General features: G+C 35.1%; 1 protein-coding gene across 2 annotated transcripts; it reads left to right on the top strand.

Annotated features, from left to right (window-relative positions):
* Positions 1-3,980: 3,980 nt before the first annotated feature.
* Positions 3,981-12,702, top strand: rce1a (Ras converting CAAX endopeptidase 1a). 2 transcript variants are annotated; one of them, XM_046852318.1, is made up of 8 exons: positions 3,981-4,306; positions 4,939-5,041; positions 5,833-5,916; positions 6,626-6,704; positions 7,326-7,493; positions 7,714-7,785; positions 7,880-7,942; positions 8,171-12,702. In XM_046852318.1, exons 1-8 carry the CDS (start codon positions 4,131-4,133, stop codon positions 8,395-8,397), a joined length of 972 nt encoding a protein of 323 aa, XP_046708274.1. In that variant the 5' UTR covers positions 3,981-4,130; the 3' UTR covers positions 8,398-12,702. The 2 variants fall into 2 exon arrangements, with proteins under 2 accessions (XP_046708274.1, XP_046708275.1); XM_046852319.1 differs by having other exon boundaries at positions 4,170-4,306; positions 5,852-5,916.
* The last annotated feature ends 4,918 nt before the right edge of the window (positions 12,703-17,620 follow it).

The raw sequence follows: 17,620 nt of genomic DNA, 5'->3' as shown, positions 1-17,620 counted from the left end.
ATTGGATTTCTTGCAAAAGTCTCAAAATCCTTAGTTCATCTCTCAAAAGTAAGCATTTGTGTATTTATATCACTGCTGTCAAAATAAGAATTCCCTTTTGTCATTGTTTACAAACAAGATAGTAAAAATGTTGTAGTCATTTTGTCAGTATGATGTGCACAATTTCAGTATTTCTTTATATAAACTACAGTTTGGATTACAGTGATTAAAAAGGTCGAATTTATTCTGTATGGTATATGAATTCCAGCAGCACAAATTTATTAATTTGATTGCATATTTAATTTATATTGATTGCAGGAGCCTGGACAGGATTCACAGTTTTACTGTACTGTAATAGTGTCTGTTCGTTTCTTGGTTTCAGAAATTGTTATTTTGTGTTTTGCTCTGTTGCCAAATGAAGGTTCACTAGATTCACCTTTGACCTGTTTTAGAGGACTAGCTGATTATTAGTTGATCTGATGCTGTTCACTCGCCTTCATTAGTGAAATTCAAGATTCATCTGCACAATTTATCAATTCAAGAAACATTTACCAAAAAAAGTTCAATAGAAATTTAAGCATGACAGATTATAACAACTGGTTTGACCATTTTGCATTTGCATTTTGTTATAAGGGAAGTGTAAATTGAATTAAGCAATAATGCAATGCTATAATTTTGAGTGTTGAAGGTTCATGAGAAGGTGATTATAGAATGCCATATTATGGAGATCATGATCATGCAGCTAAATAAATATGCTGATAAAATTTAAATAGAATGACACTACACATGTTTACTATGTAGCTGTGGTTCTGTGAATTCCAGTTCATTGCCCCTAGAGTTCTATTATTTAGAACCTGCACTGGCTAAGCAAGAAGCTGTCAGGGATTGTTAGGCGGTTCAAGATTACTGTATTCAGACGTTTCACACTACCCCTTGTGGTTGAAGGGAAAAAGAAGAATTGAATACCAACTCACTGGATGCCTCTGTTCATTTATAAGCATTGTAAGTTATTAGTTATTGCATGGCCTAAAAGAAAACACATAAAACATATATATAAAATGTATATTTACAAATTAAGCTGGGCTGAAGGAAACAATATAGCAGAGTAAGAAATCTCCCCAAGCATAAGCATAAATTATTGATACTCATTAGCCTACTACTGAAACTGTGCCAGTGTGCACGCATTTTTCAACGATACATTTGCAATTGTGTATTACTGTAACTGCAATAATACATCAACAGAAGAACGTGTATTTTAAAACATTGGTAAAATAAAAAAAAATTGCAGACATGGAGCGTGGTACTGAAACTGCTGCTTCACATAAAATATTTATAATTTTTTTTTTGCTTGTTTTTAGAAAATATGAAAGTATTTTTGTTTTCACAGAGATCCTGAAAAACCTAGCACTGACTTTTAGCTGTATTGTATGGAAACATTTCGGATTGTTTTAACTGGTATTAATGTGCAATGTAATAAAAAAATATATAATAGTAATTACTAATAAAAATCATTTAAAAAAGAAGATACAAATTTATATATTTTTCTTTATATGCCACAAGATATTGTTTCATAGCAGCTGATAGTTTAAAAGAGTAGGTTTTAAAAAAAATAATGACGTGTCACAAATAAACAAGAAAGAGTGTCAGCATGATTTGTAAGGCACTAATTATATCAGAATAGAAAATATATTGAATAAAATATATATATTGCACATTTCAATAAATAAGCTGTATTTCAGGGGATTGTACATAGGCAAAAATAGAGGTAATCTTAGCAGCATGTATTAAAGAAAAACAATTCATGCAATGAATAACATTTACATTTTATTTTGTAGGCTAACTTCATAATGATTTGGGTCATGATATCAATCATATTATAAACTAAAATAGCCTGTCCAGTTGATTTAGATTGCTACAGCCTAGTAGGCATATCTTAGTTTTTTTTTAGGTGACAACTGGAGTGAGTTTGTGGTTTTGTATTTGTATTGATTGTATTTTTCAGAGAACAACTGCCAAGCTTTCAGTCATCATGGGCAGTCACTCCTATCCTCTACATGAGACAATCAATGTGCAGTGGATCATACAGAGCAGAGAATTTGTCACTGATGAAGAAACATTCAGCTTGCAATCAGATTGCACGGTTCTACAAACCCGATTCCAAAAAAGTTGGGACACTGTACAAATTGTGAATAAAAACAAAATGCAATGATGTGGACGTTTCAAATTTCAATATTTTATTCAGAATACAACATAGATGAAACATCAAATGTTTAAAACTGAGAAAATTTATCATTTAAAGGGAAAAATAAGTTGATTTAAAATTTCATGGCATCAACACATCTCAAAAAAGTTGGGACAAGGCCATGTTTACCACTGTGTTCTTTTTATAACAGTCTGCAAATGTCTGGGGACTGAAGAGACAAGTTGTTCAAGTTTAGGAATAGAAATGTTGTCCCATTATTGTCTAATACAGGCTTCTAGTTACTCAACTCTCTTAGGGCTTCTTAATCACATCTTCCTCTTTATGATGCGCCATATGTGTGAAAGATCTGGACTGCAGCCTGGCCATTTCAGTACCCGGATCCTTCTTCTATGCAGCCATGATGTTGTAATTGATGCAATATGTGGTCTGGCAATGATGTTGGAAAATGCAAGGTCTTCTCTGAAAGAGAAGACATCTGGATGGGAGCATATGTTGTTGTTCCTGTTGCAGCTGTTCCTTATATGTACATTTAACTTTTCCGGCCCTTTATTGCTACCTGTCCCACCTTTTTTGGAATGTGTAGCTTTCATGAAATCCAAAATGGGCCAATATTTAGCATGACATTTCAAAATGTCTTACTTTTAACATTTGATATGTTATCTATATTCTACTGTGAATAAAATATTAGTTTATGAGTTTTGTAAATTATTGCATTCCTTTTTAATTCACGATTTGTACAGTGTCCCAAAATTTTTGGAATTGGGTTTGTAGATAGCTCTTAATTACTTTGTCTATATGTTTAAAGTTATTGCCTGGAAAAAAAAGTGACCAATCATGCCTCCCTGAAGAAATTGCATAATGGATAAACATCTACTTGCATTGTAGAATCCATTTGTAGAAATGCAACCCCAAACTTTCATGGACCCTCCAACATGATTCACCATTGCCTGCAGACACTCATTATAGTACCGCTCTTTTGCACTTCGGCAAACAACTTGCTCCGTTACGGCAAAATATTTCATATTTTAACTCATTAGTCCAGATCACCTGCAGCAAGTTCCTATGTTTTCTGTGCATAGTTTTGTTACTTAGCTTTATTATCAGGTCAGAAGTATAAATGTTTGGACCCAAAATTCTTCCATGAAAACCCAATTTTAAATTGTTTTTGACAGCACTGCTTGACATCTGCTTTTATTGAAGGAAAATTCTGAAGTGTCTTTCATTCTTGGCCAACCACAATCTATGGTCCTTACAATTACCCTTTTCATTGTGGTTCTTCAAAATAGCTTGAACAGCACATCTTGGAACCCCAGTCTTGCTGTGCACAGTCTTGCCATAGTTTATGACTCATGACATGAAACTGTCTACCACAAGCTAGGTAGCAGGATTTGACTGTTCTGAATCCAGTTTTTTAGCCTCCTACACAGCTTTTTCTGTTTCAGTTAATGACTGTTTCAACTTACATCTGAAACTGATGATCCTAGCACCTACTTGGTATAACTGGTTAATCATATTCCTAACTCTGTTCATACAAAACCCCTGACTTTGTGTACAAGTGTACAAAGTGGGCAAAAGTAAGAATTGAAAGTGTAGTCACCAAATAATGATTTGATTGAGATTTAACTTCTGTTCATTTACTTATATATATATATATATATATATATATATATATATATATATATATAATTTATTTATTTATAAATACAATTTGTATTTGATTTGTTGATTTGTCTGACACGCCAATGACGCGCCTGCATGCATAAAAAAGGCGCATGGCGCATGTTGATGACGTCACTGATTGCCGCCCAAGTACCAGTCTTTAACTTGTAGCTTGGGAAGTACCAAACAACGCGTTAAATCTTCGTTGTTATAAACACATCTGCGACGTATAAGTAGTGAAACACGGTAGTCTTAGATCGTCTGGAGTCTGCGGGGTGTCAGGGTCGCCATGCCAGAGGACAATGATCTGATGCCGGGTTTGAGTTCACAGCAGATGCGCAGCAGCAGTCACCGTGATGAGTTTGTTCCTCCTGCTGGACTCTGCTGGATCTCTGTACTGTCCTGTTTACTGCTCGCATGCTCCTATGTTGGAAGTTTATACGTCTGGAAAAGTGACTTGCCCAGGTATCGTTTGTTCTGCATGCCCTCGGATACTGCTACACAATCTGCTTTTATGTTAACCATGGCACCTTCTAACTAGCTCTACAGAACGTTGTGTTTTATGTACACACTGTCATGCTGTTACTGTGGATACTGGTCAAGGTAATGGATATTTGTGCAGAGGCTTTGATTGGTGTCTGAAAAGGCTTAATGTTTTATTTATAAACACCTTCTGGAAAGAGAGATCAACATTGTTCTCCCTGATACGCCTCTAAACTTAAAAACCTAGTGTCACAATGTAAAGATGCAGGAAACCCTTTGTCTTTGTATGGTTCTTAACTGATCTTGAACCCTAATCTCCACCGTGTGCTGACAAGCTTTTTGGATATCCACTTGATTTTTATAAGAGCTAATGATTTTGGTTTCATTTTGGCTGTGAATAAAATGCTTGCCTTGAGTGTAAAGCAAAACTAAGGCTTGCTGAGAGATTCACACAAACAGAAATAGCACAAGGTTCAATTCCACGCAGAAAAATTTAAAACACTTGCATTTTCTCCCCATACAGGTGTCCACTACGAGACTACTATATACTTCACTGTCTAATTTGATTCCTTGTGTTTCCGATTGCATGTGTGTCTGTCTATTTGTACTACAAGGGACCACCCATCAGTGATCAAGAGGCGTTTCACTAGTGTGCTGATTGTATCAGCTGTTTCTCCACTTTTTGTGTGGGGATGGAAGGAGTTCACAGGCATTCAGGTGAGAAGAGTTAAAGGTTTGCTTCATATCATATATAATCTCAACAATCTGTGATAGTATGTAAACGATTTTAACATGTATGACCATTTCCAAAGGCTTTCTATCTAATGTGCTGCACAGCTGAGTAAATGTTTGCTGAACAGTGGTTAAATATTAATGTAAGGCATATGTTACATATCGCATTAACTAGAGTACTATATTCCTTTTCAACAGCCAAACCCTCAATTAAATAATTAATTGTTTTGAATGCTGTGCAAGAAATGCACACGATCGTTTGTGCTCTTGCAAATGCAGCTGCATATTTATACACGTATTTTATACACACAGTTTGTAGGTACACCTAATTCTTACATGCATTACTTTCTGAGCAGATATCATATGGTTGCTGGCTGTCCGATTTGTTTGTTGGGGTGCTGCAGGTACAAGTGTACTATAGATAGTCATTAAGAAAGGGCTAGAGGACAATTAATACAAATTCTGACAGGGGGAATATGTACAGTGAAAATGAATATTGCCAGGCATATTAATAATGTACTGTAGGCATGTATAATGAAATTACCAAAGGCCCAGAAGCACACTATATAGCAACAGATGTGCTAAAAACAAGGGCATACATGATAGATAGATGAGTAGTATACGACAATCAGGCAGTTCTGTGTATAACATGCATATAATTACAAAGCAAAAGCTTTCAAATGCATTTATGTCTTGTTAAAGGGTACAGTAATGGTTAATATGACTGCTCTGTTGTTCTGTTGTTGCTTTTAATTGGTCTCTGTTTCCCACAAAAGCCTACTCCTTCCTTATTAGCTCTCATGGGAATCCGATTTGAGGGCCTCATTCCAGCCGTCATTCTTCCCCTCATCCTGACCATGGTAAGGAATGGACATCTGCTGTTAGATTTCATTAGGACACTTCTATCGATTTAACAAATGCATTTGATGCATGTGAAAGCTGCAGATGATCATGTTCGAAGCATTTCAAGCATTCTTTTGCATGCTAAAAAATACAGTGTGTGTGTTTTTATGTACATTATTGTTAATATTACTGGAAATGTCGGATCGGATTGGTCAGAAGGTGTTGGTTCATTTTGTGAACAGAAGATATGACATTACTTTTGGTTTATGTGAATGCATTTCTGAAATGTTGCTTTTTCTATAGTAACTCATTTACAGAGACTTTACAGATTATGTACTTTTATGAATGAATATTGAAAACTTTTTAAAAAGTTAGCTATAAATGTGCATCACATAAAAATATGTATCTTGCAGCTCTTTTCTTGTTGTAGTTTCAAGCTTCACTTCAGTCTCTGTGATGATCAGGTGTTTCATTGTAATGCTGTGTAGTGTAATGGATCTCCAGGACTGGGAACAACTAATCATGGTTTTAGGCATTTCAGGCATGTAGTACATGATTACTGGTACTTGTTGAACCTAGTCTTCTTCATCCCACCATGCTTCTTTGATACTGGTCAAATTATAATATTTTGATGAAGAACGATGCGATGTATGGGACTTTCAGTATTTATTAAAATGAATCTATATTAAAAGGATCACCCTGAAGCAGTTTACTTTCTTGTCATAGGTCCTGTTCCTTGGGCCTCTAATCCAGTTAGCCATGGATTGCCCCTGGGGCTTTATTGATGCAATCAAAGTGGCTGTTGGTGAGAAACACGTTTTGTAGATTAAACAATGTTTATGCAAGTCCCAGTTTTCATTTTTATTAGATACATACATTTAGACATACATATGTCAATGATCATCTCATGAAACATTTTAAGAAAATCTTTATTATCAGTAACACATTTCACAAATCAAGTATATATATATGTGTGTGTGTGTGTGTGTGTGTGTGAGTGAGAGAGAGAGAGAGGATTATCTATCTATCTATCTATCTATCTATCTATCTATCTATCTATCTATCTATCTATCTATCTATCTATCTATCTATCTATCTATGAATGATATGTTGCTATATGTTATTTTTGTCATCTGTCTGTGCAATTTTCTGTCTTATTGTTTGTACGGACAAAAATGATCAGGCTTTCGGAAAGCATTTGGTTCATAATGTAGTATTTACCACCACTGCATTAAAAAAAAAAGTGAAATAATAATAATTTGACTTGTTTTGTGTCATTTGTCTGCCATTTTTGTGTAACTGCTCTTGCACTAAAGTATTGAATTTATTTGAAATTGTTCAGGCATTCATTTAAAAAAAATGTCCATTCTGGCTTTAGTCTACTTCAGTGTGGCTGTTATTTTTAAGCGATTTACTCTTTTTACAGATCCACGCTTCTGGACATTATGTCTGAGTGACATGCGCTGGCTGAGGAATCAGGTAGTGGCACCGCTAACAGAGGAGCTGGTATTCCGCGCTTGTATGCTACCCATGCTGGTGCCCTGTACAGGACCATCCACAGCAATTTTCACATGCCCACTTTTTTTTGGTGTGGGTAAGTGCAAGAGTGCAACTTAAACTGCAGACTCTTATATGGTTTGAGTGTCTAGAAGTCTTCAGATTTTTTATATTACATATACATTGATGGCATTTCAGAACAACTTACAGAGTGTCATTAAAGTGATTTTTTTTTAAATGTAATTATTAATTTTTTAAAAAGTACTAATTTAATGTTTTATTTTACTCTGTGTGTGTGTGTGTGTGTGTAACGGCAGCACATTTTCACCATGTGATTGAGCTCCTGCGCTTCAGACAAGGGACCATCTCAGGAATTTTTCTTTCTGCTGGTATATCAAAAGCTTCATAACCTCTGTATTAATTTATATTAATATGAAATATTTGGCTTATAATGCTTCATGGCTGTCTGTGTTTATGTTGCAGTGTTCCAGTTCTCATACACAGCAGTATTTGGGGCTTACACTGCCTTTATATTTCTCAGAACAGGTGCAAATCATTTCATGTTTGAGAAAATGGAACTTGCTATGTAATACCTTATTTATGCACATGGGTAATCAAAACATAAAATGGGACATTTGTTTAGGAAAATGTTTATTGCATTTTCGTTTTTTAAATGCTTTCAGAAGTAAAAACAAAAAATCTAGAACAGCTAGCCACAGCCTACCTTGTTCTCTTTCTTATGTTACTCTGTTTGCTTTTTTCTGCTTTTCTTAGGTCACTTGGTAGGCCCTGTGCTGTGTCACTCATTCTGTAACTACATGGGTTTTCCGGCATTGAGTTCAGCACTGGAACATCCACATCGCCTTACTGTTTTATTCTTCTATGTGCTGGGGGTGTTGCTCTTCCTGCTCTTCCTTTTCCCCATGACTGACCCGTTCTTCTACGGCTGGCCCACACCTGTGTGCACTCTTGCATCCTCACTCGGCTCCGTCTGCTCCTAGTTTCCCCACATTGTTCTGCTCATCTTCAGGACCCGTGTTTTTCCACACCCTAGGGGTCACCTGTGTCACCAGAATGTGCATTGTAATGAAGATGATAAGGGCCCTGTGGAAGGAAGGTATGAAAACTCCCACACTGTATCTGTGGGCATGATGGACAAAATCTGTGAACTCACCAGATCACCAGAATTGTTCTTCCTGCATGGATCAGGACAATCAAATCAATAAGTCAGACTCTGGAAGACTTTAGAAAAGACGGGTATTTATACATTGCTGCATGGTTATTGCATTTATATGATAATATATTTGGGTTTATTTGGATATAGTATTTTTATTATTTTATTGTTCCACTAAGAAGGGTCCTACACTGTATGTTGCATCACCACAGGGGAATGGACTTCTTTTTTTTTTTTTTTTTTTTATATTGCTTCAATTAGCATAGGCCACATTGTCTGGTGCTAAGTACTTGAACAACAGTGTGCTTAGATTTGATATGAAATGTTTATTTTCATGAGAATGTTTTAAAATACCCTAATAGAGCAGCTCATTGACAAGTGCATTTCATGGCTCACATAACTATAACTTATTCACATAAGTTAAATCATGGGTTGCAATTGAAACAATAATTTTAAGTATTGTAAGTTACTTTCATAGTAGGGGATATATGTGTAACTGACCTCACGCCAGCTTTCTGGAAAATGGCAGCCATTTATATATGGAGGATTTTTAATAGTATATTTGTGACCAGTGAAATTGCTAGTTACATATATGACTGTGCTTATATGAAGTCTGGGGTTGTGTGAAACACCTGGAAAACTCCTTTTTTTTTCCCTCATAAGTTTTCTGGCAGTTATCCGAGGTTCATTAAGTCACATTTACTCACTTAACCATTCTATTTCACCTCTTTTGATAGCCAAGAGTGGTGTGAAACACCTGAATAGACAATGCCAACAATATCATGAGAAAATGAAAAGTGACACCCACATAGCTGCAGTACAGACCTTTTGGCACATCTCATATAGAGGATATGATTTTGGTACTGTCTTGTATCAAATGGATGGTGTCAAATGCTTGATACCATCCAGCTTCTGTTTAGACATTTTGGGGCAGATGAATGTAACTGACTGTCCACCTGATCATCCCTGAGAGAAAAGTTGCCATTGGTGACATTGTAAGACATTGTAAGACATTGTAAGGGCTTACCCAAGGATATTTTATGTAAGACAGAGCGATCTGCTCAACCTCCTGCTACCCAGATGGTTGATACTACTGTCCATCACAACACTGTCTGAATGGACTTGCAATATGGTATTGTCTAGGAACCAAGAGGAAGATTTTGAGGACCAGATGGATTGTAGTTCCAGCTGGTTTGTGTTTGAGATTGTAGGAAGCAAGGGTTAGTATCTCTTTTCAGTTGGACACTAGTCCATTTAAAAGTTTTGCTAGAAATACCCTTTAGCTCATCCATATGCTGGAATTTCTCTCTGAAAGATATGCTTGGTTATGGTGATTGGTATGGCTACTGACTGACAACCTTCTTCTGTAATACCTAGGGAGTTATGGAGATAATTAATGTGGCTGCTGAAATAAAGTAAGCATCCTCACCATAGTAATGCTTCACGTACTGGTCTGACATTACTCATTGGTGTACTATGGTGGAATAGCATTCTTAGTAAATCTAAGTTCTAATGACTACAGTCAAACCAAGCAGCAAGTATTGTAAGCTCTGATGGTACGATCCTTCATTAGAACTCATAGAAGCGAGTTGTATACATTTGGCCACTGTGCACATTGTGATGGTCTTGGCTATCAGAAGGCACAAGGGTTGACTTTCATCTGAAATGGCTAGTCTTATAAGTCAAAGCTTAAAAGGAATGTATGTTAAGGGGCAAGGGGTCATGTTGTCTTTGTGGCTGTGTAGCTTGAAGTCATATAGTCTGTCATGCTTTGCATATAAAAGGGATGGGTCTTTATTAACTGGAAATGGCATTTGTTTCCAAGTGACACAGGCATCAGCATGCACAATGGTCTTGTGGTTGGTGTCCAGTCAGCGATATGTTTTCTAAGCATCCTGCATTTCAGCAGGATGCTCCACAAGTCTTTTTGGTTAATAAGCATTGGATAGATAAGAGGTATTTGGGTCTGTCTGCCTATAGTTAGTGGGAGGCAGGGGATCACTTTGTCTGCATTGGAACACCTGCAATGAACAGTCAAGGACACAAGGATTTATTCCACACCACCCTGTGAGTTTAAGAGGAGTGAAATGGAACCAGTTTAGGCACAACTCGTTTGAATACATTTACATTTGGACATAAGGAAAACTATTTTATTGGTATGATCCTCAACCTTTAATGGTGCATTTACACTAGGTTTTAATTCTCAGGCCATTAAAATGACGAAGAAATAACACAATTACACTGTCATATTCCATACATAGAAGACCAAAGGCCAGTATTTAGTTTCTAACTAATGAGTCATCTTTTTGTGGAACCCTTAAAAGTTGTTTTAATGTTTTATGCATGATTGAAGATGGAAGAAGCTGATGTAAGCAGTTCTTTATTATGAAATTACATTCTGGCCGCTACTCTGCATGCTGCTACACTGTTAGACAGTGGATTTTGGAGCCGTAATGAAGCTGACATGCGTCATTTGATATTGGCATGAAATTGATCTGATGCAGAAACTGATTAACTTGTCATATTCGATTTGTAGCTCAGCATGGAACAATGCAGACTGGCAAAAGCACATTTGTTTCGATCATATGGATAATGCTGATATTTTGCCTACATGTTAAATCATGATAGATTCGTCATCAGGAATCTGTTTTTCTTTTCTTTAAAAAAAAAAAACTAACAAAAAAAAAATCCAAAACATATTGTTATATTTGGGAAGAACTGAATCATTGTCCAAATTTGCCCATGCTTATTCATTTAATAGAAATTCACACAAAAGAAATATTTATTCAAATAGGTGCTATAATTTTAGTAGGCTGTTATTATGCTGTGAAGCGTGTAGTTATTACTGTTGTGTATGTCAAAACTATTCGAATTGAACTTCTAGCAATAATAATAGATGTGACCAAATCAGGGATTTACATGTACTTCAGCTCCATATTTAGCCTTTTATTAGCTGTTGCTGGATCATTTTTTTCAAGAAATGTGCCATAGTTAATTTGATTAAAACTTTAACGCTTGGCTCGACGGGTTGAAAGTTTGATATGTGTACCATCAAGAATTGACATGTTTACATGTGGAGAAAATTGCTTGCAAATGCTGATCTGCAGTTTGTTGCACAATTGCTTTTTTTGATGGCATCAGGTCAAATGCTGCTTTTGCTCTACTATGCCTTTTTTTTAGGTCTCAATCTTCAGAACTGTATCACAATAAAAAAAAAAAAACAACAAGCCATTGTGTATGCTAATGGTACCTTCTAGAGCCAAGTATTTAGAATTAAGACTTATTAAAATTGGCCAACTAGGAGTATAGGTCTTAAAATATACTTAAGCATTTCTATTAGTGAAAATTAGAACATTTATAGAAGCTTACTTGTAGAAACTTGTAGTGAAAGGAGCTTGTTACTCTAATGATTGATTAACAATGGAACTGAATTCTTTTTGCGTTTTTGTCTATGCTCAGAAAACGGCAAAAACGGCATGGACTCCTGCTGCATTATCTTGAGAGCGCCTTGGTGTTTAAAAACCTACTGTTCTTTGCCCAATGTAGCTTTCCGGGGTGTGATTTGTGTGATTTTGTGTCTTAAATTGATTTAAAGACTTTGTTTTAAGATTATTTTCTTTTCTTATATTTCCTTTTTATATCCTTCATTTGCTCTCTGGATGTTTTTCTTATCTTGTTTACACTGTAGGCTTTTAGAAAAGTGATTTTGCAAACCAGACATTTACATCTGAAGATTCAAATCTACACTTGAGCAAAGATGTTTTTTCTATACACCCATTGACAGGAGGTGCAATAGACATTATAATTTATTTTTTCAAATACACACTGCTATTTACCATTTTCATTAGGATAACAGTAAGCAGGTTACAGAACACTGCTAAACAGATGTGCTGTTTTCTAAGAAGACTTGTAATTATCAATAGTTCAGATGTTTATACTGCTATATTTTATAATTCAAATGTATTTTGGTGTCACATGGAGGGTTCATGTACATTCAAGATGTTTTTGACCAAGGCCATGCGAAATGCAGGTAACACACTAAAGGACAAATATTTTTGACAATCTTTTGCGAATCTTTCAAAGTCACTCATCAGAAACTGTTGTTTGCAAATAAACAGAATTTATAAAACAATTGATTCTATTTTGTATTAATTGTCATATAGGGAAACCATATTAGCATATTCTATATGCTGGTATGCTGCAATGTTATTTTTTGTGTATATTTCCATTTACACCACTAGATAGAGATGTTGCATTTCTTTTGCAGTGAATGTGCAATTTTGTCAAATAGAGCGGCTTAGATTTGAAGTTTCAGCTTGCCGTAGTTAATTTAATTGTTGACAAGATTGCAAGAAATAAATCTAATTAATTTGATGTAAATTATGCATGGGTATAAAACAGGACTTTATAAAAAATTTATTGAACTATGATGTACATAGAGTCCATTGTAGGCACTATACAAACACACACACACCTTGACCTGTGGCTTATTATGTTTATATAGAATATATAGGGAAAAAAAAATATATATATATATATATATATATATATATATATATATATATATATATATATATATATATATATATATTTTTTTTTTTGTGTGTGTGTGTGTATATAAATATGATTATGTAAGCTGCATAAAAGTTAGTATAAGTACAGTTTCTCCAGTATCACTTCATCAACCATTTCTGTGGAAACAAAGCTCCAGTAAATACAGTGTGTATATGTGTGTGTGTGTGTGTGTGTGTGTGTGTGTGTGTGTGTGTGTGTGTGTGTATATATATATATATATATATATATATATATATATACATACATATACATACAGTACAGACCAAAAGTTTGGACACACCTTCTCATTCAAAGAGTTTTCTTTATTTTCATGACTATGAAAATTGTAGAGTCACACTGAAGGCATCAAGGGCTATTTGACCAAGAAGGAGAGTGATGGGGTGCTGCGCCAGATGACCTGGCCTCCACAGTCACCGGACCTGAACCCAATCGAGATGGTTTAGGGGTGAGCTGGACCGCAGAGTGAAGGCAAAAGGGCCAACAAGTTCCAAGCATCTCTCTGGGAACTCCTTCAAGACTGTTGGAAGACCATTTCAGGTGACTACCTCTTGAAGCTCATCAAGAGAATGCCAAGAGTGTGCAAAGCCGTAAACAAAGCAAAAGGTGGCTACTTTGAAGAACCTAGAATATGACATTTTTCAGTTGTTTTACACTTTTTTGTTATGTATATAATTCCATATATAATTCCACGTGTTAATTCATAGTTTTGATGCCTTCAGTGTGAAATTACAATTTTCATAGTCATGAAAATAAAGAAAACTCTTTGAATGAGAAGGTGTGTCCAAACTTTTGGTCTGTACTGTATATATGTATATATATATAATATATAATATATGAATTGAATTCATATTTTTTAATGAATTCCTAAAATATTAAATGGATTTTGAATATATTGAATGAAAACTGAATATATTGAATAAAACGTGAGAATATCAAATGAATTCTTTTTATTGAATAGCTTTGAATTTCTTCCCTGAAGGCTGATTCATCGTTGTTTCTTGATGACGATTTTGGAGTTATGCAGAGGAGCACAGTCATGAGTGAACAGGGAGTAGAGTAGTGGGATGCTGGTGTTCAGAATGAGGGTTGAGGATACCTGAGGTTGAGTATATATATATATATATATATATATATATATATATATATATATATATATGTATATGTATAGTGTTGTGCTATGCTCATGTCATTCATACTCTTCAGCAATAATAGTGTGTAAAAGCTGACTGAGCCAATGTGCTAAAAGGTTACCTTCACCTTCTCCGATCTCTTTCTGGAACTCCTTCAGCTTTATGGCATGGTCTGCTATTGCCACATTACAGACTTCTGTCTGTTTTTTTTCTTTTCTGCTACCAGCATGAGGTAGTCATTTAAGCCTACAGTATGAAATAAGTACAAGAAAAATATAGTCTGTATGTGCTTTGAAACTGAAATACTGTATGATTTGAATGAAATGTCATGATGAAATATTTGTTTTCACTTCTGCATGTCTTGATTATGGATAATTATTTTGACTGGCTCACTTAACACAACTGTTTCTCTCCAGTCTCTGCCATACATAGACTGTGGATGATCACATGGTCGATAAATATGATCCGTGTGGCCCAGCGTCTTTGCTTTCTGCTGTCTCTTTTCTTTGTCCATGCTGTCCCTTGTTTACACTTCTATCAGCCACAATGCATTACCTCTTCCTCTTGTATGAAAAGGTCGATGACCCTGTCTAATGCCTGTCTTTTCCATATTCACGGGTTGTACCATGTGCAGTTCATTAATGAAATAAGCCACGAGAGGACGTGCATTACACTGCATTTGAACGAGAGTAAGGATGTGTTTAAAACTGATAAAACTACTGACACCCATAAACTCAATACCTTTCCATTTATAAGATGGTGCAAAAAAACAATGTAGTGCGTTACAATAAATAACTACATTTATTATTATTTTTATTCACAATAAAGAAATCTTCCACTTGGCAATGTAGTGTGTTTTCAGTAAGCCTTTGTTGCCAAGCAACACAACAGGAACACGTTAGGGTACTCTATGGATAGGACAATGGGTAAAGTGTATCTGTTTTATTGATTTAAAACCCACTATATTAAAATAGATTTTAATTATGTGTGTGTTGTACAAACATATTTGTGTGTTGAGAATTTATAGTATTTAGAGTATGGTTTGCTCTAAAACTAGAGGAAGTTCACTTATTGTACAAGGTTAGAGCAATACCAGAACACTTCACTTATATAATATGGTTATTAGTTGCTAAGCTACTTGAAATGTAGGGCATAAGGATAAATGAAAATTAATAAATACAAATTCATGATCAAGTCTTACTTTATAAGTCTCGAGCCAGCTGAAGGCAAATATATTTGTCAAACAATTTTATTTTGCTAGAATACAGGATATTCAGTTTTGGGGTACTTAAAACATGGGCATAACATTAACCACATCTCTGTTTGCAATGTTGTGTGTAGAGCAGAGATGAGGCACGAGGCAGACAAACAATGCTGTCTGTATTTGTAAATTCTGTATGGAACATCATGCAATGATTGCAATGTTTTTGTATGAACATACAGAAATCTCTGGTGAATGTTTCCACAAACAATGCCCTTAGATCAATACTCATGCTACAGTGGTCAAAGCCCCCACATGCACTTTCTAATAGGCTACGCTTTTCTCCACTGGATATTGATGTGCATGTGTCTATTGGGTGCATGATTCTTAAACTGTTGGATTTTGCAGTCAGTGGATATTTATTTTTATTTATTTCTTTTTTTACTTTTTTTTTTCTTTTTTTAAGTGTGTGTGTGTATGCATACATGCACAGATTGTTGTGAGGTTAACTCAGGTCACACAACAGCTGTGCGTTGACTAGAAAATCATGCATTTGGCTTAATAGCAGTCTGTACTCTATCAAACACAGTTTTGTGTGTTCTTAAAGATACAATATGTGTTATTGGTGGAATGCGTAATTCTTCTAAAATGACAACCATTATAGACAAGCTGAAAATTATTGTTGCACCAATGTTATGAACATCAGTGAACCATATGCCTGGGGAAAAAAAATGTGGTCTGTGGTGGACTCCTTGAATGTATTTTGCCCTGTCAGTTTTTTATTAGCACAGCTAATAGACCTCTATTATTCCTTACCCTTCAGTTATCAGAAACAATTTACCATTGGCCCACTTGCCAATTTTTAACTTAGAAATTTTTTCATGATTGATGGCCTATTTATTTTTTCTGTCAGTCACAGAATCAGTGAGCTTGTGTGTGTGGAAAAATGTAGATAGCGTGTTTCTTGTGTTACACAGCTCTGTAATGCAGCATGAGCAGCAGTTAGAAAAGATATCTTTTTTTTTTTTTTTGGTATTTGTCATATGGAAGGGAGAACTAGCTACTGGATGGGGATATTCAGGTGAATGAACTGGGAAGAAGCAAAAGCATTTCATTCAAGCATAAATTTATAGATCTTTTGTACTTTGACTATAACACTATAAAAAAAAATGTGGTTTTGTTGCCCTGATTGCAGAATCAATTGAATACTTCTATTAAAAAAAATGGCTTATGAGAACAATCAAGAAAGAAATTCAACTCTAGATAGACATATAAAAATAGCCTTTGGATGAACCAGCTTCGAAGATTGTATTATATAACTTCACCTATTTATTACTACTGATGGCAGTGATTTTCTCTATTGCACTCACTTCAAATAAAAATGATTGGTGTCTCTAATGTGTCTGCACTTTAATAATCAATTGGTGAGTCCATTGATCTTTTTAGAGTTAAATTGCCCACTATTATAAATAAGTACCTCATCACTTGAAACTGAAACTCTAATAGGCTTACGCGGTGATGAACTCGGTTGACCAGCATTGATTTGGAAGTGATTGATTTGTGCATGAGGGTGAGTAAACACAGTTTCAATATTATTGTACATTAACCTGGAACTGACTCTACTCACTCTTCATGACAGGGTTTTTTATTTAAGACATGTTAACTTGTTTCATTCCTTGTCTGCATATAACATATATTGTTAAAACTTACAGGCTTCAGTTTTATTTTACTGTATACTCAAGAATGTTGATTTACCCACTTTGTCCATTACTTTTTAAACTTAGGATCTAAAAAAAAAACCATAAGTTATGGATGTGTATTGCACGTGTTATCAGAAATATGGTGGATAGGTTTGGATAAGAAAAAGCAGTAATACGCATCTTAACAATCAATTCTGTCTTAATATATCCATGTTAATAAGTAAATAAATAATGTGCAGTATGTGTGGTTATCTTTAGGAAAGCTTTCCTAGTATCACATTTAGATTTAACCCAGCAGATGTTTCAAATACATGAAACGATTCAGGTGCCTCATTAATGTGATTTAATCTTAAACATAAAATGTTTCCAGACCAAAGTTTGCCCACTTGGAATGAAATTTCTGAATAAGGGTAAAGGGTGTGAACCTTACAATAACTGGGCCAG

This window comes from Silurus meridionalis, chromosome 6 (assembly GCF_014805685.1).
Source record: "Silurus meridionalis isolate SWU-2019-XX chromosome 6, ASM1480568v1, whole genome shotgun sequence".
NCBI classification, from domain to species: Eukaryota; Metazoa; Chordata; class Actinopteri; order Siluriformes; family Siluridae; genus Silurus; species Silurus meridionalis.
The sequence above is the reverse complement of the archived record's forward strand: the minus strand, read 5'-3'. Positions and strand labels throughout refer to the sequence as shown.